Here is a 24,546-nt window from a genome sequence, read left to right on the forward strand (position 1 = left end):
GAGACACATGAGCCTGTGAGGGGCGTTACTCATTCACTCCACTCCATCCAACTACCCGTTATCATGCTAGAAGAGAGAGTATTGGCTAATACATAGTGAGCATCACTGCACAGAGAGCTATGGGCTTGCTATTTTCTCTCATTGATGCCACACTTTTTGAAATTGAGAAGAGCATCTCTTTAACAAGAATCAAGGTACACAACAACCAATTTCCCAAATGGCTCTCTAGCAAGCCCTACTAGTGAATGAGGATCACCCTGATGAGGGACACACTACTGTGGCGGTGGGAGTATACAACTTCTGAGTGAAAGTCATGAGAGACATTGAAGGTTCACCCTTCTGTTCTCTGATGGCTACCTCAAGGAGAAGCCAGACTTACTTGCTATGGGGATATTTAAATGGCACTCCTGCGTGGAGACGTGAGAAGTTGCTTGCCAGAAGCCAGCAACCCCAACATCACAGAACTGGATCCTCCATCCTTGGTCAAATGATTGGAACACGAATCAAACTCGATTGCATCCTCATGGGGATGCCAAGTCAGAATCATCCCATCAAGATGTTCCCACAGAACCATCAGAAGGGAAATGTTTGCTGTACTTTTAAACTTCTGATATTTGGGATGGCATGTCATTCAGCAATGTGGAGATTCAGGTACCTGAAGGCAGGAGCCATTATAACAAGAACTCGCTCTATAGGAACGACTCTGGAACCAGGTCCAGATGGGATAGTATAAGGAACTTTGGGGTAAAATAAGAAGAGGAGTCTGAGTATAAGGAGCTTCAAAAAGACTTCCAGAAGAAGCTAACTGGCATTTAAAAAAAAAAAAAAACTGCCAACAATGGCTTAAAGAAAATTATGGGGGCGTGAATTCATGCTAATAGCTAGCAAGTGTTACTGAGAGAATATGGACTTTGGAGAGCGTATTGGTGGACTTAGAGTTTTCTAAGACTCCAGGTGGGGCTGAGGATGCCACAGGTGTCATGCTTATTCTCCTGGTACTGTGTAGGTAGAGAACTAAGACTGGCATTTCGACAGAAAGTAGTTGTTAGGCACGCGAGGTTTAGCATTTGCTGGGTTGGAAAATCCCTATGGAAAGCAAGAAGTAAATTAAGGAAATTAAGGAAAGGCTTTTGTTAGTGGTCGTGTCCAGGCCGCTGTCAGAGAACCATGGTTGGACGATGACAGCAAGGATGTGCCTGCATAGTCTTCCAATGAGACCTCAGAAAGATTAAGACAACACGAAAATAACTTTCAAGCAGTTAAACTGCTGGGAAAATCAAGGTTGCCTCTTACCAGAGGCTTTGGTAGGCCTCAGTATACAGATTTAAGTATGTATATATTTATTTAGTGTGTGTGTGCTCTAGTGTGTCTACACATGTAAATGAAAGTGTATGTGCCCAAGCACATGCGTGTGGAGGGAGGCCAGACAAGGACTGGGCCTGTCTTCCTCTATTAATCTCCTCCTTCTTTTGGGGGGCCAGGCCACTCACTGAACCTAGAGCTTGGCATTTTAACGAGGCTGGCTAGCCAGTGAGCTCCCAGGATCTGTCTACCCCCCCAACACTGGTTATAGGCACATGACACCTTGCCCAGATTTTATGTGGAAGTTAAGGATTTGAACTTGGATCCTCTCGCTTTTACTCACGGAACCATCTCCCCAAACCAAGAAAGGTTTATTTTGAAGGGATTTTTTTCAGGAGTAGCTTTTACCTGACAGAGTCAACCTAACAAAATTCAAAGAAATCCAAGTTTTGTAACAGAAACCTGGCTGGCTCAGACTGGGACAGTAAGAGAGATTCTTAATTGAAAGGAGGTATTGATTAGGCAGAAATCAGACTGAGAACACTCTTAGGAGTTCAAACATCTTCAGAAAAGGGAATGAAGGTGAAGGGGCAGAAGCAAGAGCTCAATGTATAGAGGGAAAAGCTACAAAAATCATCCAGGCCCTGTATGACCTCTGCATTGCAGCATCATTTCCAGACAGTGATTCCTGGGTGTTTCCCATCATGCCTCTGCCTTCAGTAGACACTCTACCAGAGCTACTCTATGCTGTAGAACCACTGGCTTTCAGGTGTATGTGTGTGGAGGGGGGGGGCTACTTTCCCTCTTTAAAGAGATTTTCTTCAAGACAAGCTGGATTCGAGGCGATATCCTCAACTATATGGAAGCAGCGTCATTCTTCCGTTTCATCCTTCATGTGTCGTCTTTGTTTCAGGCGACAGAGTTCTGGACACTGAGCTGACAATGTAAAGAACGAGGCTCTCTTCCTCTCCACCAGCCAGTTTGCATAGTCCTGGAGGGTGCTATGCAGGCTGCTGGGGAAGAAATGGCATCAACGGTCTTGCTAAGCTGTGCATCCTACCATCCGTGGGACCAACCTCCTTGGCAAGATGTGTCTACTTATGCAGCAGTGGCCATGACTGCTCATCGGAACATGGTCAAAAGAATGGCCTATGGTGGCCCATGCCTTGGGGACCTGAGACAGAGACTCCAGGAGAAAGGCAGAGGGCCTTTTCCTCAGTGTGTGTTTTGTTCCCTGGAGAGTTCTTGGATGTGATCTCTTGTTCCCTGTGACAAACATTTACATTCAATTTATAAGACAGGCTTATTGTTGTTGGATGTCAGATCACAGCTATAGAACCCAATCTGGTATGTGTCCCCTGAATCTGAAGATGGCCTTCTGCCTTTTTCTCTTGCCTTTCCAGATATCATCTATAATTATATATGCCAGGCATTGTGTTTAAATTGGTTTGTCCTAAGGAAAGTTCTGGGAAAGGACCACTCTGCTAATATTTAGTTTGTGCTTACTGACATTTAGTTACATGTTTTTTGGATCATGTTTTTCTGAACTCAAACAACCTTCCTTGGACCATTGTTTTCTTTGTTACATCCATGTATAAAGGCACCTGAAACTGAAGTAAGGTTGTCTACAGCATGAGCCTGCAGATCACCGCTTTCTTTAAGGTCCTCAAATCCTACATCTTGCAGACAGCTCTGCACAGGCTGGTGAACGTCGACACTGTTAGGAAGGTAACCAACTATTCTCTGCTTGGATTCTCTGTATCTTCAGGGACAAACCCAGACACAGAAGGGCCATGGCAGGAGGGAGAACATTTGCTTTTGATTCTTCAATGAGCTGATTTGCCCTGTTGTTGTGCTGCTGCTGACTGTGGATCTCAGAAACAGCATTTCCAGGCCATTGTTGGCTGAGGACCAGCGATTCTTCAGGAGCCTTCAAAGTTCAAGTTTTCAGTGAGAGATTGAGACTACGGAGGCACACCAATATATCATCCTATTGGGTCTGTTCCTCGAAAGAACCCTAACTAATACAATACCCAAGAGAAAAAAATATGCATAAAACTTATACAAGATGAGAAGCAAATGATCACATGGTAAACAACAGACAAAACCCAGAAATGATCCAAATCTCCACTAATTGATGCATTTATAAATAAAGTGTTGTCTAGAGAGAAAATGGAAGATCCGCCATCAACAAAAAATATTCCTTCTGGGCTGAAGCCTGTCACCCCTACAGTCATTAGTTGCAGCCGTGTGCCCCAGTGTGTGCATACAGATAAAGGGCACATGAATGCCCGGAGAGAGGACTCACAAGAGAGGCCATGTGAGTGCCCAGAAAGAGGACTCTCACCCACAAACCAAGAGAGGTCTCAGCAGACATCAGCCCTGCTGTAACTAATCTTAGATTTCTGACTTTCCAAACTAGGAGAAAAAAATAATTTCTAAGCCACTTGGTCTTCTCAAGATAAGGAGACAAAGGAATGAAACGCTGATGTGTTATAAATAGTCAAACTTGGACATTCTGAAGCCAGCAGAAGAAGTCACGCACTAAAGGCCACACACATGAGGTGTCTAGAACAGGGATATCTATAGAGACAGAAAGTAGGTTAGTGAACGTTAGTGGCTGGGGCTTCAGGAAAATCTGGAGTGACAGCAAGTCAATACTTTTTTTCAGAATGATGAAATGTCCTACCGTTACGGTGGTAATGATCGCATAGCTAAGAAGAGTCAAAAAAAAAAAAAAACCCATTGGATTTGTCCTTTAAGTGAGTGAAATATGTGGTGTGCATATCATAGCTCAATAAAACTGTTGATGGAGGAAGACCGAGAAGGCCAGGTAAGAGGCTAAAAGAGACCGAGATTGAGACAGCAACAAAGATACAGGGAAGCAGGTAGATGGCCAAGTAGGTAGATGGCTCAAAAGATGGTGGCTCGAACACGTGTCGGTGGCATCAGCACACACTGTGGTCACCTGTGCTCAGCATGAAGAGTGGGAGGTGATGCCCAAGCAAAGCAAAAGGGAGAAACACCAGAGGGGAAATAAGGACGAACGTGCCCTGGTCCTGCCAAGCCCTCAGGAGTGCTCAGACAGTGATGACAAAATGGGTTGAGTGGACCCGGAGCTAGGAGCAGGAGAGAGGGGATTCCTAGCCCAGTCTGGGCATGCCAGGCAATGAGGTGCCAGTGGGGGAGAAGAAGGAAGGGGAGGGGGGGGCTCAGGTAAGCAGCAGCTGGTCAGGTTGGGAGAGAAGAGGGAAGAGAGAGCAGATTGCACCACGGAACCCTGCTCGTCAAGGTATTAGGATCGCTGCTCCTTGGAAAACGGCATAAACTGTTATGAAGGAGGGAGAGTTGTTCCTGACAGAGGGTTGCAGAGGAAAGGGAAATGAAGTGAGTGGCGGTAGGCAGAGAGTAGGGAGAGGGTGGAGAGCTGGCCTGAGGTCACAGAGTAGGGACAGGGTGGAGAGCTGGCCTGAGGTCACAGAGTAGGGACAGGTGGAGAACGGGCCTGAGAGACAGGTGGAGAGCGGGCCTGAGATGGCAGAGCAGGGACAGGTGGAAAGCTGGCCTGAGGTGGCAGGGTCAGCAGGCTGCAGGTCTTAGTGCTTGACTAGTCTTGGGTACATATGATGAGGGAAAAAGTAATCTTTATTACAAATTAAAAAGGCCTGCACACCTAGACGATCTCCCTATGTCTGTACACACACATCTCCCACCACAATCACACACACTGCAAATACAACAGTTCGCAGAAACTTTAAGAAACTGGTCAGAACAGCCTTGTGCTAAGCTCTCCTCCTACAAGAAAGCACCCCATGTGGTCACTCTGTGACCCACAGAGTAACCCCAGAGATGCAGGTGGCACGGAAGATGGGAGGTACACAGTGCCTGAACAGGGAAGGGAGTGAACAGAGCCAACATGTGCACACGTATGCATGAACACACGTGCACACACATACCCACATGCACACACATGTACACATATACATGCATACATATATACATGTGCATGTGCACACTTTTGTTAACCACATCACACAAGCATACACAGCCAGAGAATAGTACGCAAAAGAAACAGAAGTTAAGAACACTTCTAGTTGTTTTTCCAGAGGACCTGGGTTCGATTCCCAGCATGCACATGGCAGCTCCACAGATAGACATGCAGGCAAAACATTCATACACATGAAATAAAAACAAATACATCTTTTTTTTGAGACAGAATCTCACTAGGTAGCCTTGACTCACTTGGAACTTGCTATGTAAACCAGGCTGGCCTCAAACTCACAGAGATCCACCTGCCTCTACTTCCCAAGTACTGGGCTTAAAAGTATGTGCTACCACACCCAGATAAATAAATAAATCTTTAAGGGAAAAGAAAAAAAAGAAATCCTTATCAACAGTAGTGGCTCACTGGCGCCATTCAATATCAAAGCCAGAAACGAAAACAAACAAGAGTTACTTACTGAAGTGTATCTTGTTTTGTTAGTGTTGGGAGCTATGAACCATATAAGGATTTAAGAAAAAAAAATACTGCAAAGCTAGAAATAATCTATAAGACCAAATAATCCTATTTGTGTACTGTCTTTTCAGTTGAGATTTTAATTGTAAGTTTATTATCTTCTGATGATTTAATGGAAAAGATACACCTTCTGGAGTAAGGGATGAAGAGATAGCTCAGCAGTGAAGAGCACTGACTGCTCTTCCAGAGGACCCAGGTTCAAATCCCAGCACCCACATAGCAGATTGCAACTGTCTGTTGGTATCTGACACATCCTCTTCTAGCCTTTATGATTAGAAGACATGTAGGTGGCACATAGGTGACACACAGGCAAAATACACATAAAACATTTTTAAAAAACCATTTATGGATTTCTTGAGTAAGTACAATTCAATACCTGCATCTGCATTTCTATTAGGTATAAATGTCAGCGAAAGTGATCGGGTTTAATGCAGTGGGATCCAAATATCAAATGGCATATTTGCCGCTGTACCGGAGTAAAGCAATGGCCAGAAGATGTGTCAGAGATGGGAGCTGCAAGTTGGGAAGATGAGATGAGCATCAAAGGGCACGTCCACCAGAGGGGAAACAGCCGCAGGCACAATGATACCAGCACTGCACATAGCAGGCTGTGTAGCGATGCTCAGATAGCAGCTGTCCGGAAAGACAGGCTGAGCGCGAGGTGACCTTGGGCTAGCCGAGGCTCACTAAATCCTCGTTCTGTCTGGGGCCCTGAGTTGTTGCCTTATAAACACAGCTGAAGAACCGTGCTCAGATCTCGATCGCATCAGTGATTTTTCAGGACGGGCTGCAGCAACTCAGAAGCAAATCCAAAGGCACAGAACTCTTATGAGCAGATTCTGTCGACTCATCTGCTCCCGATCAGCGGCTTCGGCAGTTCGGGTCGGAAGAGGAATGAACGCAGCTGCTGCATTTGCTACAGAAAGCACTCAAGCATCATGCCATGAGAACAATGAGAGGCTTTTCCCCATGGATTAGACTTAAAAGCACAATTTTCATCAAAGCCTTTACAATCACAGATGCATTTTACGATACTAACCAGATCCCTAAGTGCTGTGCCCAGTACTTACTTCATTTAAGCAGAAATGGAGACCACAGACTGATTAAGTGGGTAGAACATGGTTTTTTTTCCTTAATTCTCTCCAATGGAAGATGTTTTCAAATAAAAGCTGCTCTATTTCAAGTGGCAGCATTGAAACTCCCAGCCAATGATCACCCAGTGTTTTCCATTCAGCAATTCCTAGACTTAAACCTCAGGCAAGAGCGAGAAAGGAGACAGATACTTACAAAGCCAGGTCTTCCAACTGCTCTGGAACAGAGAACGCAAGAGGAGGTCCCTGACTGCAGGAGGAGGAAGAGGGGTTGTGAGAAGGCAGCTGACTGCTGCAGAGGAAGCAGCCACTGACCTTCAGCCTAGCCAGCCAGGTGAGCAGACACAAGCCCAAGGGCAAGCGAGCACGGAGGAGAGAGATGTTCCTGCGGGCACAGGATGCCCAGTTCCCAGGGACTGAACACCACCTCCACCCTGGCCAAGCCCCAGCATGAGGGGAAAGAGATGCCCGGGGAATTAGCGCAAATGAATCCGAATTCATTCAGTATGGCCAGGAGTGAACAATCATGGAGAAGTGGGGAAAATTTCCCAAAACAAAACCACGAAGAGGAAAGAGCGACTGCCCTGGAGACAACGAGGAGAATGCTAACAACCTTTAAAGTCACCGCATTAATATGAGAAGATGCTGCCACCATAACATAAGGGAGAATGTGCAAGGGAAGGAAGCTGGGAGTAACGGAGAGTGCATCTTCGACATTAAAAATGGGAAAACAGAAATTCAGCAGAAGGTAGAAAATGAAGCAAGTCTAAAAGTCTAAAATGTCTAAGGAAGATTTGGCAGGAAAAATCATGCAAACAAAAGGCAATGGTCCACACTAAATTAAAAAAAAATATATCTGGGAGTGTTAGAGGGAGGGAGGGAGAGAAGGGAAAGGGGAGAGAGGGATGGAGAGAAGAAGAGAAGTGGGGAGAGAAACAGAGAGACAGAGACTGAGGTTAGTAGCAAGATCACAGCGTGGCTATCAGCAGTAAGTAGATCCAAGTCGTTATTCTAACTAGTGCTCCTTCTTCTCCCTCTTTTCTGACATAATGACCAGTTTGTGTGCCCATTTACACACACACACACACACAGACACACACACACACACACACACACACACACACATGGAAACCCAAAAACAATAATGAGAAGAGAGAATCACAAAACGCCCTAAGAAAAAGAAATCAGGTCACCTGCAAATTTTCTTTTATCAAATTGGCATAAAAATGTCTCTTGATGAACAACAGAAGTTGTGAGTTCTTAAAAGAAATCATTTCCAGCCTGGAAAATGACTTTCAGTGCAGTGGGTGAAGCTTAAAATCATCCTCAGAAATTGAAAACTCCTCCCTGTGGCCGTCTCTGATCCTTCTTTCTCTGGAAATTAACTCCTGAGGATGCACTTAGACAAAACAAACATGTAAACCAAAGAGTGCAGAACATGGGGTCCTGGGAGGAGCGAGGTGAGAAGCCTCGAAGACAGAGACCACAGAATCGAAAGTCCCAGAATGAGGCCCTGAGGGGAGCAGGAGAAGGTCCTGAGAAGAGAGAGCCCAGGACACAGTGGGCATCCAGACAATGCTCACACCCAATTCCCTCGCTCACTGACTCAGCCTGAGATTCTGCCTGCCCAGCCCCCTGCATGCTCGCCACCTTCTGAACCTTGGAGGTCATGGTGTAGGAACAGGAAGAAATAGAAGACTAGAGGACAACACACAGTCCCACGTTGGTCAGTTTTCCAACACTGTAGCCGATCGTCTAGGAAAACCAACTGTTCTGGTGTGCTTTCTGTGGCCGTGCTAAAACACTCCCAACAAAAGCAACTTAAAGGAGGAAAGAATTTATTTCAGTTTGCAGATTACAGTCCATCACTGAGGGAACTCGAGGCACGAACTACTTCCTTTTCCATATAGCAAATCTTTAATCACAGAACTCACTTCACAACCAAAGAGGTACAGCAGGAACCATAGAGGACGCTGCTGGCTGGCTGGACAGGATACGTACTTGTGTTTAGCTATCTTTCTCATACAGTACAGACCCATCTGCCTAAGGATGGCACCACCCGCAATGGGCTAACCCCTTCTATCAACTATGGACTAACCCCTTCTATCAACTAACAATCAAGACAACCCCTCACAGATAAGCCCACAGACCAAACTGATAAGTACTCAGTTGAAATCTAGGCTGTGTCAAATGCACAGACACTGCCTTAGGAAAAAAAAAAAAACAGGCTTCTTGCTCGTCTATAATTGGCCAGACCATGGTCTGTCTGATGGGGATGCAAAATGATATCCATAGGGAACAAAATACGCACCTCCTGTCCTGATGGCAAAAGAAAAGGAAGAGAGCAAAGATGCACAAACCCCTTCAAGGGGACACACCCTGCAGCCTAAGGACCTAACCCGGGGCCCTACCTTTCGAAAGTTCCACTGTCTCTCTGCATTGTGGCCATGGGGACAGACCTTGGACACATGGACTTCAGGGGTCATGTTAAACACCAAACTGTGGCACATCTCCTTTGAGAATCTGAAAACCTGAAGAAAAGACACTATTCCGGGGCTCATCTATAATGAGAAACAAAACAGACACCTTGAGATCCCACAGTAACTCGAGGCCAAGAATAGGCAGATGCAAGTGTCCAGACCATTTGTCTGGACAAGTACAGATAGGTTAATTGATCAGATAGCTTTTGTCACACAGGGGAGCTGCAGCTGACATCATTCATCCTTGGGTTTTCTTCCTTCTCCCTCCCCTTCCAGTCTATTCTGAAGTGAACTTGACCCACAGGGTTAGAAGGCTAGTGATACATACAGAGTTAACCAGATATTTGGGTCCTGGGTTAGAAATTACCCGTGCATGTGTTTCCAGAAGAAATTAGCAACTGAATTGTCAGGGTGAATGGAACAGAGGCTTTTCCAGTGTGAGTGGGCATCAATCTGTTGAGATCTGAGTAGGATCAAGAGATGGGCAGAGACTGAATTCCTTCTGCCCGAGTGCTGGAGCTGCGGCATGAATCTTCCCTGACCTTGTTGTACCGTCAGCTTTCCTAGGTCTACACCTTGCAGACAGCTGTCAAGGTGATGGTGCTCAGGCTCCATAATCTCATGGGTCACAAATTCTTTACAAAAACACCTCTTATGCCTGGGACAGCCCTGTTCACACATTGGACAATGTACACACAACCATAGCCAATGTCTACATCACTGATGTTGGAAATAGTTTGAGAGTGAGATGTATTACAAGCCGAACACCAGAACAGACTGAAATGCTTCATTTTGCAGCTTCCAGATTAAGTCTCTGGGTCATCTGAATCATTAAGATAACAAAGAAGGGGGCTGCAGAGATAGTTCTGGGGTTAAGAACACCGGGTGGTTCCCAGCGCCCATACAGAGGCTCACAATCGTCTGTAACTCTAGCTCCACGGCTCCAGTGCATCCCTTTGGCCTCCAGCATATACACAGTGCAGATACACTCATGCGGGCTCATACACAAACACGTAAAAATGAATGAATAAGTAAACATTTTAAGGTTTCCCAAGGAAAAGCTGGAGGCAGAACTTAGTAGAGTCCCTGCCCAAGTATCTGTAAAGCCTTGGGTTCAATCTCCTGCAATGGAGAAATTTTTTTAAATGCCAAAAGAATTGCAATTAGGCCATGTTCCCTTGCCATCTGATTCAATCATCACTGAGACGCCACAGTGGAGCAGAATTTAGGTGGCAGTAATACATTGCTCTCTTAACCCACCCACTGGGGCATAGGCAACCTACCAGCAGTCACAGACCCAAAGCAAAGGCCACCTCCCCACTCAGCAGCCATTAGCGGCTAACAGAAGCATAGCGAGGAGTGAGACAGGGCAGTTCCTCCCCTGGACGTGCTGGACTTCTGAGTGGCTAGATCGCGTACAGGTCTTGTGCAGAAACAACAGTTGTGAGTGCGTGTGCTTGTATGGTCACGGTAAGAAAACAGCATCTTACCGCTCTCCCCTACCCTCTGCTCTTATGCCCCCCCCACTTTCTCCAATGACTGCTGAGCCTGGGGGAAGGAGGGGAAAGAAGACAGACGCAGATGGCCCACCCTTGGCTGGTCCCTCACAGCTGCTTAAGTTTTAAATCCTTCTGTTCTCATCGGCTGCACATTGCGGAGGGCTGAGTGCTAATAATTATGCAAAAGCAAAGTAAGATCTGGCAAACCTTCCCCAAGACAATGAAAGGAACACAGGGGATGGTGGGTTGAAGGTACCTGGTTGAGGAGAGGCTGCTGTCCCGTGATACGGTCAAAGCTGTATGTCTCTTAGATGCAGAGACATGGATGATGAAATATTAAATGATGAGACCGAGTCAGCTTTGGAGGGTGTTGTGGGAACTGCATTCTGAAGGCCATTGTAAGCACAAGACTGTCAAGTCAGAAAGAGAGGCTACAGCATGCCTGGAGTGATGGAGGCCACAGTGGTCAGTATGTCTGGAGACAAGAACAAGAGGATCCAAAAGACTCGCAGGAGAAGGCCAGGGGGAAGCTGGCCCCAGAGCCTTGGAGGCCCAGTGAAGGGTTCTGATTAACCAGTGGCCTTCTGAATGTCAGGAGCTAATGGTGAGCTCAGTCAGCAGCTGGAAGCTTTTGATTCTGCCATTCTTCCCATTTCAGAGGCAACAAGACGGAGGCTCAGAGAATTGCAGACCTGGTACCTAATAAAAGGGACCCGAGGAAGATCAGCATGAGCCCTAAGAACACATCCCTCCCCCTCCACTCCACCAGCCTGACTTCTACAGTGTGGACCCTCATCTCAAAGCTACGATGCTCACAAAAACAAGGTTTCTACGTTGGGTGTACAGAGAGATGGTTCTGCAGCTATGAGCACTGGCTGCTCTTGCAAAGGACCAGGGTTCGGTTCCCAGCAGCCACATGGCAGCTCACAGCCATCTGTAACTCCAATTTCAAGGGATCTGATGCCCTCTTCTGGCCTCTGAGAGCACTGCATGCATGCATGCACTGCACAGCCATACATGCAGGCAAAAACACTCCTGTGCATAAAACACAAACAAAAATAATTTGCAAATGAAGTGTGGCATTACAAAAACCTGGGAAATATGAAAAAGTATAAAACATTAGCATCTCATGCTCTTCTATGAGGATTCTCATGCATGGCTCTCCCATGAGGAAAGATTTGTCATACACCCCCTACCTTGACCTATATTCAAAACAGACAATGTCAATTTCATATTTGAAACCTAAAGATTCCTAATTCCTCACCAACAAGCAAAACAAAACAAGAACCCTTTAAGGTTAGTCTAGCCCTGAACTCTCTTCAATACTTGGCCCCGATTTACCCATCTGGTTTTGTGTCCAGTGACATCCACCCTCACACACACACACACACACACACACACACACACACCTCTTCTATACACAGAAATGGCCTGATTCCTAAGGAACTCGGAACCCCATGTCTTTGTCATGTGTTTCTTCTGGGGCCTCTTTATTGCACCGCATCCACTCTAAGAAGTCATCCGGGCCCTGTTCCTCCCCCAGGTGTCCCACCAGGGTGTCCCCACTCAATCCCTTCCTTTGCTAACACTGTCCCACAACATACATGCTGCTCGGCACAGGCCCAGTGCCAGCAGCTTCCTGACAGTTTCCATGGGTGTCCAAGCTTCATGCTTCCTAGTATCCAGCCAGGCTCTGATCTACAGAGGCTGAGACACCCATACAGAGCAACTAAATGAATTAAGACTCACTTTCTTATGCCAACAAGAGATTTCAAAACACGATTATTTGCTTCGGTGCAGTCTTGGGATGGAAAAATAATATTTTCATTCTAGAATTCTTTTTTATTGTCTGAGACAGGCTTTCTCTGTGTAGCCCTGGCTGTCCTAGAACTAGGTCTATAGACCAGGCTGGCCTTGAACTCAGAGATCCACCTGCCTCTGCCTCCCGAGTGCTGGGATAAAGCCGTGAGCTACCATACCTTACTTCATTTTAGAATTCTTATCCATAGATGTTGATCACAGGCTTGTATTTTGCTAAATTTTCAGCTGCATCATCAATCAACTGAACAGGGCTGGTTTCAAATATTCCAATTCCATTTATTTGCTTTTCAAATTATGTTAATAATTTCTTCACTTTCTAAACTTGGTGAGATTGACCCTTTTTTTTAAAAAGTCCCTGCAAGAATGTCTGCAGAGCATGTCAAAATCCAAAATAAATTTTATTTTAATAATCAGAATCTATACCATTGATGCCTACATCTTGAGAGAAAGTGTTCCGGCTTAGCTGATTGAATGTCTCTAGCTATTTATAGAATGAAGTTTTATCATCTATCCTTCAAAAAAAATCTTTCAACGCCTCAACTGCTCCTATCAGAAAAATATTACATTTCTTTCTTGCATTGCCTCATATAAAAGCACTATGCTTTCAGGGAGAAAAATGAATGTGTTTCAAATACATTACCCACGCAAGCAAATTACATTTTGCCACCCGGCACACTTGGTAGGTTAACAAATTCTGCATGTTGGGGGCATTAAAGATTTGTTTTCGAAGAAAGACCATAAAACATACAGAGCTTTAAAAAGACAGTGTAGAAAAGCAGGGTCTTCTCCTAACTCTTGAAGTGGAGCGGTAATTGTAAACTCCTCTGTGGACAAGCATGGCCTCCACCGAACAGACTTTATGCCCATACAAAAGGATCTGGAGCCCCTTTGTGCTCCGAGCGCCCAAATGTCTTGAGTTTCACACTCAGGCCAGAGGACGGCAATAGCTTGGTTTTCGAGATGACTTTGGAGTCAGAAAGAGCTGGCCTCAAAAAAAAAAAAATCAGAAAAGATTTAAGAATCAGGAAGCCCTTGGGTCTGCTGATTCTTCACGTGGTCACATCACAATCTGTAAGTCTTAGGAAATAGCAGTGGCTATGAGACAGGAACCCTTGAAGGAGCTGCACTGTGGGATGGTGCAGGAAGGCACGGGATGGCACGGGATGGTGCGGGATGGCGCGGGATGGCACGGGATGGTGCGGGGTGGCACGGGGTGGCACGGGGTGGTATGGGGTGACGCGGGATGGCGCGGGTGGTATGGGGTGGCGCAGGATGGCGCGGGTGGCATGGGGTGGCGCGGGATGGCGCGGGTGGCACGGGGTGGCGCGGGATGGTGCAATCTGTCTGTCCACTTCTTTCAGACCATTGCATTATACCCAGGTGCCTGCAAACCCAGCAGAGGAATGGAGGCACCGGGGCCTCCCCTGACTAACTCAGAGCTTACAGGGCTACAAGACCCTTAAGAGACTTCCTACTTGGGCTGGGGAAAAAAAAAAAACACAGTTAACGTATTAGGATTCGCGCATCAAACCACTTCTTAGATTTCTAGAACACAAGAGCTCACTTGACACTGGAAATGTGTAAATGCTGGGTCACAGAGGGAGCATCCACGCTGTCACCAGCACTCTTGCCAGCGTCATGCTCTGCAGAGCTTTGGGCGACACCTTGTAAACAGGTATGAAGATGCCCAGTAGGCAGGACAGAGAATCCAGATCTACAGAGGATGAACAGTGGTTAAACACAAAACCACAACCATGTGCAGACATGCGCCAAAGACGGGGTGGTTAAACACAAAACCACATGTAGTGACACACACCAAAGACAGTCTTCATTCAGGACAAACAAGCACCAAGTAAATAATCGAGGACTAAAAGCGTAGACACAGAAGCAGAACTTTGTATTCATTAGCGACATGAATGCCACCGGAGCCAAAAGCTTTTGTAATTATGTAAAGGACATCCTACCTAAGAGGCATCAACAGCATAGAGTCTGCCGTGAAGAGCTAGGAAATGAGGACAATCAACATGTGTGCAAACACACGCAACTGGCGTTCTCAGCAACGGCAGACGAGCCCTGGCAGGGTTGTGGCCCTTGAGAGGAAAGAACGTGAGCTCAGTACACCCCCCATGACTTTGGCTGTCTGCCCGGAGGCAGTTTCCAGTGCACTCACAGGAAGGAGGAATGTGAACAGAGGAGGAGTGGAAGGCAGTGTTTGGGATGCTCAAGATACCTAGGGTGTGTGAGGCAGCAGCAGAGCGTCTTCACATCTTGAGGACAGACTATTCAAGAACTTCCATTGCAGTCTCAGAATGCCCTGAGACCTGTGGGTCATGCTCTCTATGGGGTCAAATGACTTTCACAGGGATTGCATATCAGACATTTCCATTACGATTCATAACAGTAGCAAAATTAAAGTTATGAAGTAGCAGCAAAAATAGTGTTATAGTTGGCGGTCACCACAACATGAGGAACCATATTAAAGGGTCACAGCATTAGGAAGGTTGAGAACCACTGCTCTCAGTGACTATCAATCCCGGAATAAAAAGGAAAAACCACCCAAGACTGAGGGTGATTTTTTGAGATGGGTTGCTAGGCAGCCAAGGATAAAACTTGTCACAACCCACAACAGCTTGAATTTGTTCCATATCCCCACAGCCCAAACGGAGAGACCTTGTGAATACACAGTCACTCAGCACAGACTCCAGAAACGAGTCCTACAATGTGAACTATTGGGTGGTCTGCTTTCCACAACACAGTCAAGGACTTCTTGCTTAAACTAGAGCTGGACCATGCCATCCTGGCTCCAAGCGCTTCAAGGGCTGACTCACAGTGAGCCAAATCCCCACAACGTTGTGAGGTTTTATAAGACCCCAACTCCTCCATCCTGATACCACTCCCCTGCCACTCTCCTCTCTGGTGCCTTTCCCTTCTAGCTTCCTTGGGGGTGGAGCCTTGCACTGGCTCCTCCCTCTGCCGGGAAGGCAATATTGCAGGCATCCACCAGGGTCTCCCCCTCCTCTTCCCTCGAGAGTGGCTTAAAAGACACTTTCTCAGGAAGGCCTTTCTGATCGCTCTGTTCAAAATGTCCATCCCCTTCCTCTGGCCCAGACCCTCCTCTTCCTCCTTCACCAATGTTTCATGTCTTCAGCATTACCTATTTACCACAACCGACCACGGAACTGACTGACTTCAGTCAGCCTCAGATTTTAAACTTTCAGCTCCCAGAGGGCAGGATGTTTTCCTGTGTTGATTGCTTTGTCTCCACACCAGGACCAGTGCTGACAGCCACCCCCACCCCCCCCCCCCCCCCAGGAACCGTTGCCTACTGTCTGAATCATGGTGGACTTGTACCGGTTCCAAGCATAGGCCATTCCATTAAGATATACAGCTGTCACGGGAACTACAAAGACAGAAGCTTATAAAAAAAAAAGACTAAGGCCATCAATAACTCTCTCTGAGTGCGTGACAATTCACAACGTGATAAAGAGCAAAGAGATGAAGAAGTTTCTCTCCAACTATAATCGCCGTGCTCATGGTGCACGGTGACTGGCATCTGTAACCCCAGCACTCAGGAGGAAGACACAGGAGAGCGTTGAGTCCAGTCTGGCACGCAGAGTGAGTTCTAGGCCATTCTGAGTGACAGGTGAAACTTGGCTCCACGATGAGAAGGTGAAACTCCAACAGAGCCGAGGACATGGGACTTTCGTGGAACTCTACAGCAAAAATAACAGCTATAAATTTTCCAGAAAGTTAGTTTGGCCTTAAAAAAAAAAAGTTCAAATGGGCTGGAGAGATGATGCAGAGGTTAAGAGAATTTGTTGGTCGTTTGAAGGACAAGGGTTCTATTCTCAGCATCCACAAGACCACTCACAATATTCTGTTAACTTCAATTACAGGGGAATCTGATGCTCTCTTCTGGCCTCAGTGGGTGCTTCATGCCTGTGGTACATATGTATACATGCAGGCAAACAGTCATGTACATAAAGTGAAAAAGATAAGCACATTTTTTTAAGTTTAAGTATACTTTTACACAATAATTAATTTTGAATAATTTATCTTAAGAATAACATGCAGACTTCTGTACACAAAATGTAAATACTAATATTATCTCAAGGGCTATAAAATAAACAGTGGTAGCCATCACTCTTCCACAATTCGGGACCCTGAGTCCAGGGAATGGTGCTGCCCTCAGTGGGCTGGTTCTTCCCAGGTCAACTGACGTCATGAAGACAATCTCACATAGACATGTACACAAGCCAACCTGATCTAGACAATCCCTCACTGAGACTCTCTTCTAGCAATTAAAACTAACCTCCAGATCAAGTCTTCTGAGTCTACAGGAGTTTTAAAGAAAGGAGAAATTGGAAGAAGTCAGGAGGTGACAATAGGGGGACCACTGACGTGAAGATGGCACGGAAGATGACGGCCCCAACAGGTGAGTTCTCAGGAACATCCACGTCTACAGACAGACGGAGGGGTGAGGGAGGGCTTCTTTAAGAATTAGAAGCATTCAGAAGTAGACAGCTGCAATAGTTCATAGTTAATATTAAACGCGCAACAGGAAACGAGAGCCATTGTTAGGCTTAATTACCTGAAGGATCAGAACCGTAGAAACCGGCAGCTGTTGTTATTGGTCCGGGTGGGTGAATGGCACTCGTGGAAGACCTCTGGCTTGCGATCAGGATCCTGCTTTTGGTAGACGGGAGTCGGGACATTGCACCCAGTCCCAACTGGGGCTTAAGGAGCATGGCCGAGCGGTAGAAAGTGGGAGGGACTTCATAATGGGTGTAGGGAGGAGAGCAAAAGTCTTCTTTCCCAGGGTGGTCTGTGACCTACGACGAGAGAGCAGAGTGCCTGAGTCTAAACAGGGGCAGGAGACCGATGCCCAGATGACAGCACCATGATGCCATTAGCTCCTTGGTCAAGTGCTGTCTCTCAGCCCAGTGTCCTCATCTCTATGACGACACTACAGCTGAGTGAGCTCTCCAGTCCCTGCCGGCTGTAATAGTCTACCAACCTGTGTTTCTTAGGGAGAGAAACAGAACTTAATTTAAAGATTTCTTCTCAAGTTCATTGTTATAAATGCACTGAAATTTGAGTGACTACTTATTAAAGGAACAGTGTCGGGGCTGGAGGAAGGTTCAGCAGTTAGAGCAATTGCAGCTCTAGCAGAGGACTGGGGCTGGGCTTCCAGCACCCACCATGGTGTCTCACAACCAACTGGGGATCTGTCACCCGCTTTTGGCCCTCTCAGGCACTGCACACACATGGTGCATATACACACAGGCAGGCAAAACACCCATACACACGAAACACAAATAGATCTTAAAAAATAAAATAAATAATGGTAATGAAACAAAGAGATAAACTCTATCAAATGCTCAAAAACGCTTAAAACCTTCCTTATACCTATGGAGAAAAAAAAATCATCTTATTCTCAGTAATCTTACGTAAATTAACTATCGTATTGTATTTAACCAACAGAACATTTAAAACCTAGTGTTAGTAAGGGAGAAATGTTTACTTGCAAAAATAGAGAAGTTAATATTTAAAAATTTGTAGGCCTATACTGTATATTTACATAATTAAAACTAGCTTTGGGGCCCAGTGAGATGGCTCGGTGGGTAAAGATGCTGCTCTGCCTGATGACTTGAGTTCAATACCAGGGATTCACTAGATGGAAGGAGAGAACTGGCTCCTGCAAGTTGTCTTCTGACCGCCACTCGTGTGCCGTACACACACACACACACACGCACACTCACACACATGCACACACTCACACGCACACTCACACACTCACATGCACTCATACACACACTCACACTTGTACACATGCACATTCACACACATGCACATACTAACACTTGTGCACATGCACTCACATGCAGGCGCACACACATTTGTGCACGTGCACACTCATATGCACACACATGCACACTCACAGGTACACAAGCACACACACACTAACACTTGTGCACATGCAGTCACAGGCACATACACACAGGCACACACAAATATTGTGCACATGCACACACACACACTCACACACACACACATGAATGAAAATGGATGCTGGATGCTCTAAGGAATATTTGGATAGATTCCTCTGGGACAACCGATCTAGGCAAGAGTCCCATGGGCTGCCCAGTTCAGAGACTGTGTCAGCAATGTCTACACATAAATATTTGTTAAGTAATCGTGCTGCCCTTCACCATTTCCTCTGCTAATAACATATTATTAATTTTCCCTGTACTTAACAACTCAGAATACAATCTGTAGTAATCATGTGTGTGTATATATGTACATATATAATACAGAATATAATTCATAACGATATAACTACATCCTGCTCTCAGAATGTCTGTTCTCACACAATTTGGGATTTGGGTGCTAGGGGTACAACTCTACCCCTGACCTGCTTTCCAATTCATTGTTTCTTTATATTAAGCAAGCAGAAAGAAATAGCATAGTCTACTTAAGTTATAATTTTTAAAAAAACAGTTCTGGAGCAATGTCTGAGTAGATACCTCTATTAATTAGTTTTGCTCTAACCCGGAATTTGGGCTGTAGATCAAGCTGCTGTGTTCGGGAATTACAGGTATTTCACAATATCTTTTAACAGGGCCTCTAGAAGCTTTGATTTGAGCTGTTGAAGGCACAAGTCCTATTTTGATTCCCTTTGAATGCTGAAATGGATACAAAGTTCTTTATTTTTTTTATTTTATTTTTTTTTTTTTTGGTTTTTCGAGACAGGGTTTCTCTGTGGCTTTAGAGCCTGTCCTGGAACTAGCTCTTGTAGACCAGGCTGGTCTCGAACTCACAGAGATCCGCCTGCCTCTGCCTCCCGAGTGCTGGGATTAAAGGCGTGCGCCACCACCGCCCGGCTCCAAAGTTCTTTAAACTGACATCACTGAAACAAAAGATTAGGTACTTAAAGTTTCATTATGATCACACTGTGAAACACGCCTGACTATGAGGCTGTACTCTGGCTGGGTGAATTCCCTTCCTCGGAAAGAACATTCACCATCTGCCCTGGGACACAATTGTTATCATCATTGTTGTCTCACTAGCCATCTCCGACTTCTTTTCTGGACCCTTCTTTTTAAAAAATGTTGGGTGCCACGCGTCCGTAAGTAAGGGTTTTAGGACTGTAACGTCCTGATCTGATTCTTCAGAACCGGGAATGTCAGAGCCCACTATTCCGTCATTCAACACCGGCTTTACTGATTCCAGGGCTGGCCATGCCTACCGTTTTGCTGGGTAATCGTCTGGTGGCAAACATCAGAAACATCCTCTGTAGCTCTTCTTGTGCTGAGGGCTTGATTCCAAGATGGTGGCCCCGCTACTGAAAGCTAAGAGGTAGTAGGGTCTACAAGACCGAACTAGGCCTTTCCAGATGAATCTTGACAGTTGCTCCTTACGGGCTGCTTCTCCCCCCCCCCCCCGCCCCCCCACGATGGACTGAGACTCTCTCTCTCTCCAGCATCCTTAGGATGCAGCTGCCAGGTATTTTGTCAGTGACAAGAAAGAAAAAAGAAAGGTAATGCAAGCATAAACTCTTTTCCAAGGTGAAAATTTTGCGTTTCGTGACTAGTGTATGCATTTTTAATTAAACCTGGAAATCCTACTTTTCTTTCGTCTCCACGACAAAACAAGACAGGTTCTGTAGGTTTGAGCACAGCAATCGACACAAGCATGCCACCGACCTCCTTCTCCGGTTGGGGGTATGTTTAGAGAAAACTCTATGAGTCCACGAAAGACTCCTCAGATTTCAAGCACAGTCCTAAAAACCAAAGGATATAATGCAAACAAATTTCTCCCGCCACAGACCCCTCCTGCTCTGTCTTACCCTATTTTCCCTGGGCTCATTGTGCATGAGTTTTCTCTGGGGAGATAGAAAATGAGTTATCTGCACTCAAATTGGCATATCATCAAGAGCTCCCAAAAATGACTCCTGAAAGGAGCTGGAGAGAGATGGCTCAGTGGTTAGGGGGACCTGGGTTGGGGTTCACAGGCCACAGCTCGTGACTATCTGCAACTCCAGTTGCAGGGGATATGACGCCCTCTTCTGGCCTCCACAGGTACAACATACAAACGGTGCACAGCCCCACATGCAGGCAAAACACTCTCACACACACACACACAAAATAATTTAAATGGCTGCTTAAAGCTCATCCTGCTTTATAAGTAAAATGAATTTATTAGGGGTTACTCCCAGAGGAGTAGACAGCTACGGACAGCTGCATTTTTCCTGATGTCACTAATGTTCTGTCTATAAGATCACTGGATGCTAACAGCTTAAGACAGAATTGCTACAAACCTGAATTCGGAGCGCTAGCTAGGCTTTAAGAAGCAGAGCTGCCTATAGGCTCAGACAGAAGGAAGCACAAAAAAGGCCAGACTCTCAAGCCATTTGTTGATGTGTATGCCATCCCAGCCTTCATCAGGGATCCTTCTGGCCTTGGCAAACACAGCTCAGCTCTTGGGACGATGCCAGGCTGGCATGAAGTGAAAGGACAGCCTGCTAAAGGCGCTGCCAACTCAATTCTCCCCTACTTTGACAAAACAACCGAAACCAACTTGAGGAGCAAAGGGCTTATTCCTGGTCACAGTCAGTCCAGTATGCAGGGAAGTCAGGTCAGCAATGCAAGGCAAGAACCCGGCAAGCAGGAACCTGGAAGCAGGAACCGAGCCTGGAGGAGCCCCGCTCACTGACTTTCTCATGGTTTGCTCAGCTTGCTTCCTTGTGTGCTCTAGGACACCCAGCCCAGGTTGGGCTCAGGGCACAGCAAATGTGCCACAAAGTAGCAACCACTCCTGCTCTTACTGCAAACAAAGAGGTTAGAGTAGTCTGTCTCGCTACTATTTTGCATACGTTAATGTAAGACTTTCCATTGTATTTTCTGATGCAGGGTTTCACCCAGTTTCACAGGCTGGCCTGGGACTCGGTTTTCCTTTCTTGGCCTCGTGAATGCTAGGTTCACAGGTGAGTACCACTGCATACGGCTCAGCACAAGGCTTTCTCCGAAGTGAAAGACTCCCCACCAAAGCATTAGTCTGCTCAGTTTGAACACTCAATTTTTTCAGCCTTTCCCTTGCTTTGGCCTGGCTCATCGATTGCTACTCCCGTACTTAAACATGAAGCTGGCTTAAACAAGCCCTTGTCTAATTCCACGGCTTGTGCTCGGTAAAACGTACATGAACCTCCTTAGATACTGGGTCCACTCAGCCTTGCTAGCACACTGTGTTCTAGAGAGCCTCTTCCAGGAACAAGTTTCTACTTTGGTGCAAGCCTGTCCCTGTGCATCTATGGTTCACTTACAGAGGTCATTTTGGTTCCAGATTTCACTGGGGGGGACAAAAAGCCAGACTTAAAACCACAAATGTATAGCTCATTTTACAAGGCCTCCCTCTTACCTCCTGCAGAAACTTTTCGTTCATCTGACTGAAATGATGCCCTGGGGGCTTGATCCCAGACACCATCAGTCCAGAGGGAAAGACCCTCGGCTTTTGCAGGTCGGGCTTGAATTTCTCATACATGTTGGCAGATGGCTGGAGGTCACGGTTCGCTGTCTTCTCCTCTTGCGGAAGAGGCATGCCACATGCAGGAGGGGCGTACGGAAGCCCCACAGGGACCAGTGAGGCATCGCCCTGACCCAGGGCCTGGGGGTTCCTACGGATGTACGTGATGATCTTGGGCCTCACATGTTTGGGCTTCGGCATAATGACCGGCTTTGTCTCCATCCTTTCTTCTGCTTTCTCCGTCTCCAGTTTCTCGGTTGCTTCCTGGGAGGAAGGTGTGTCCTTGGGATGTGTGAGAGGCTTGGGGATCCCACTTGGGCAGGTGCTTTTGTCAGGCACTTTCAGGGATGTGTTCAACACCTGCCCGCCATCAGTGGGGGACAAGGCCACCGAGGGTGACCCCATGTCCACACTGACCTGAGAACTGCTCCCTGGGGGAGTGGAGTGGCCAGGCAAGTTCACAGTTGTCTCTGGGTGGAGGGGAGCTGGGGTCCTGAAAACCGAATCTCCTCCGGATGGAGCAACTTCGGTTTGGGCTGCGTTTTCTAGAAGGCTCCTATTTTCAGTTACAGGTACTGTCTCTCTGCTCTCTCTGGCGTCCACGGCGTCAGTGCGAGGGCCCAAGAGCTCAGAGGAGGCCTTGGCTCTGCTCCCTCCTGCAGAAGGACCCAAGTCCAGTGCCTTGGCACTGCCCCCACTACTGCTGCCCTGCCTCCTCTCCTCTCTGCTGACCTCAGAGGGCAGGCTTTTAGTCGGATCATGGAGAACAGAAGCTAGGCAGCCGTCGCCGGGTGCAAGGTCGCTGGATGTTTGTCTCACCCTTCTGCCTTCACCTGGTGACGTTTTGCCGCTGAATCTAGTAGCTCCCTCTCCAGAAGGAGCAGCACCCTGTGCAGGGATGGCTTGCTGAGACCCCTCCACACCAGTTCTGACCGCCGTCATTTCTTCCTGGCCGCTGCTTTCTCCCACTCCCTGCTGATGGTGGCTGCTGTCCAGCTGACTTGTGGCTTCTTGTGCTTTCTCACATAGTTCCTTCCTCTCCATGGGTGACACACTTTTTTCCTCGTGGCATCCCAGGCCCTGTGCCTGGGCTGACTTTAGTCCCTGCTCCTTTCTGGGTTGGATATATTTGAGTTCCACTTGGGGCTCCCCTGCTCCTTGACCTACATGCGTATCTGGATAACCGAGGCTGGAAATTTCCTTCGGGGCTGAACCCGAATTGGGAGTCCATTCTGGGCAAGCGATACCTTCGCTGTAACCGTCCAGGTCACGTCTCCCCTCCACCTTGGCATCTGATGGGATGGACCCCCTGGCTTCTGAGGTAGATGGTTTAGGAGGACGCATGTATTTCCCATCTGAGGTACCCTCACCAAGAGAAAAAACTGTCCCTGGAGAGTGACCAGCTGATGTGCCCTGCGGCCCCGCCCCACGCCCAGGCACAGGGCCCTGTGGCTCTGAGGTATCCAGCCCTGCGGGCTGCTGAGTCTCCCGAATGAGTCTGCCAGCTGCAGCTCCTGAGCCGCCCGCTCTTTTCAGTTCTTCATTGTCAAGGGTCTTTGCCAATTTGTCCTTGGGAGTGTGCCGGGGGATTTCAGCATCCCTTTTAGTCGAAACCTCTGGACCGGCTTGCCCCACTGCATTCCTCCAGGAGGATAGACTCGGTCCCTGGACACTCTGGGGGGTCTGTAGGATACCTCTTTTCCCCGCGTGTTCTTCACCCAGTAGTCTGTGAACAGCCAGAGAAGGCTGGAAATCCCTCAGGCTGGTGGAGCCAGCCTGAGACCCTAACCCAAAGCCCTGCAGTAGAGAGGGCTCCTTCTGGGAGTGGCTGTGGCATTGTGGCCTGCTTAAATTTGCATTTCCAATCTCAGCATCGAGATCACACGTCCCGGGCTCATCGTGGGAGGAGCTGACCTCCAGCGTGATTTGATTGGCATTTGGATCACCCATGCTTACAGTGCTCCCGTTATTATTTCTTGCCCGCTCTTGGTGATCTCTCAACTGACCGAAACAGGACTTCTTTGCAGCCAGTGGGATACTCATGGTCACCTCTTCAGTGAGGGCGGCTAGCCATGCAGTCCCCCTTCAAGCTTCAGGGCAGAAAGCAGCCCTCGCATTGCCTGTCCTCTTCTGAGAATGTCACATCTAGACACCACTTTGAACCTCTTCAGACAAGCTTTGGAACCAACCATTGTCTTGACACGTAGCAAAACAGCTCACTATGCTCCATTGCTGCTCAGTGAAAATTGCTCAGTCCATGAGACCTGCAAAGAAATAAAAATACAGTCACTCTAGAGAGAAGACAGCAGTAAGAG

The 24,546-nt window shown here is 47.0% G+C and overlaps 1 protein-coding gene across 2 annotated transcripts in view; it reads right to left on the reverse strand.

Annotated features, from left to right (window-relative positions):
* Mtus2 (microtubule associated scaffold protein 2) overlaps positions 1-24,274 on the reverse strand; it is a 239,542-nt gene extending 215,268 nt beyond the window's left edge. For both annotated transcript variants that reach the window (XM_038346058.1, XM_038346056.1), the window contains exons 1-2: positions 22,127-24,274; positions 17,301-17,541 (exon numbers count right to left, since the gene is read on the reverse strand). In XM_038346058.1, the coding sequence (XP_038201986.1) occupies positions 17,301-17,541; positions 22,127-24,274 (2,389 nt within the window). The remainder of the gene's footprint in view (positions 1-17,300; positions 17,542-22,126) is intronic.
* Between the last annotated feature and the right edge of the window lie 272 nt (positions 24,275-24,546).

This window comes from Arvicola amphibius, chromosome 10 (assembly GCF_903992535.2).
Source record: "Arvicola amphibius chromosome 10, mArvAmp1.2, whole genome shotgun sequence".
NCBI lineage: Eukaryota > Metazoa > Chordata > Mammalia > Rodentia > Cricetidae > Arvicola > Arvicola amphibius.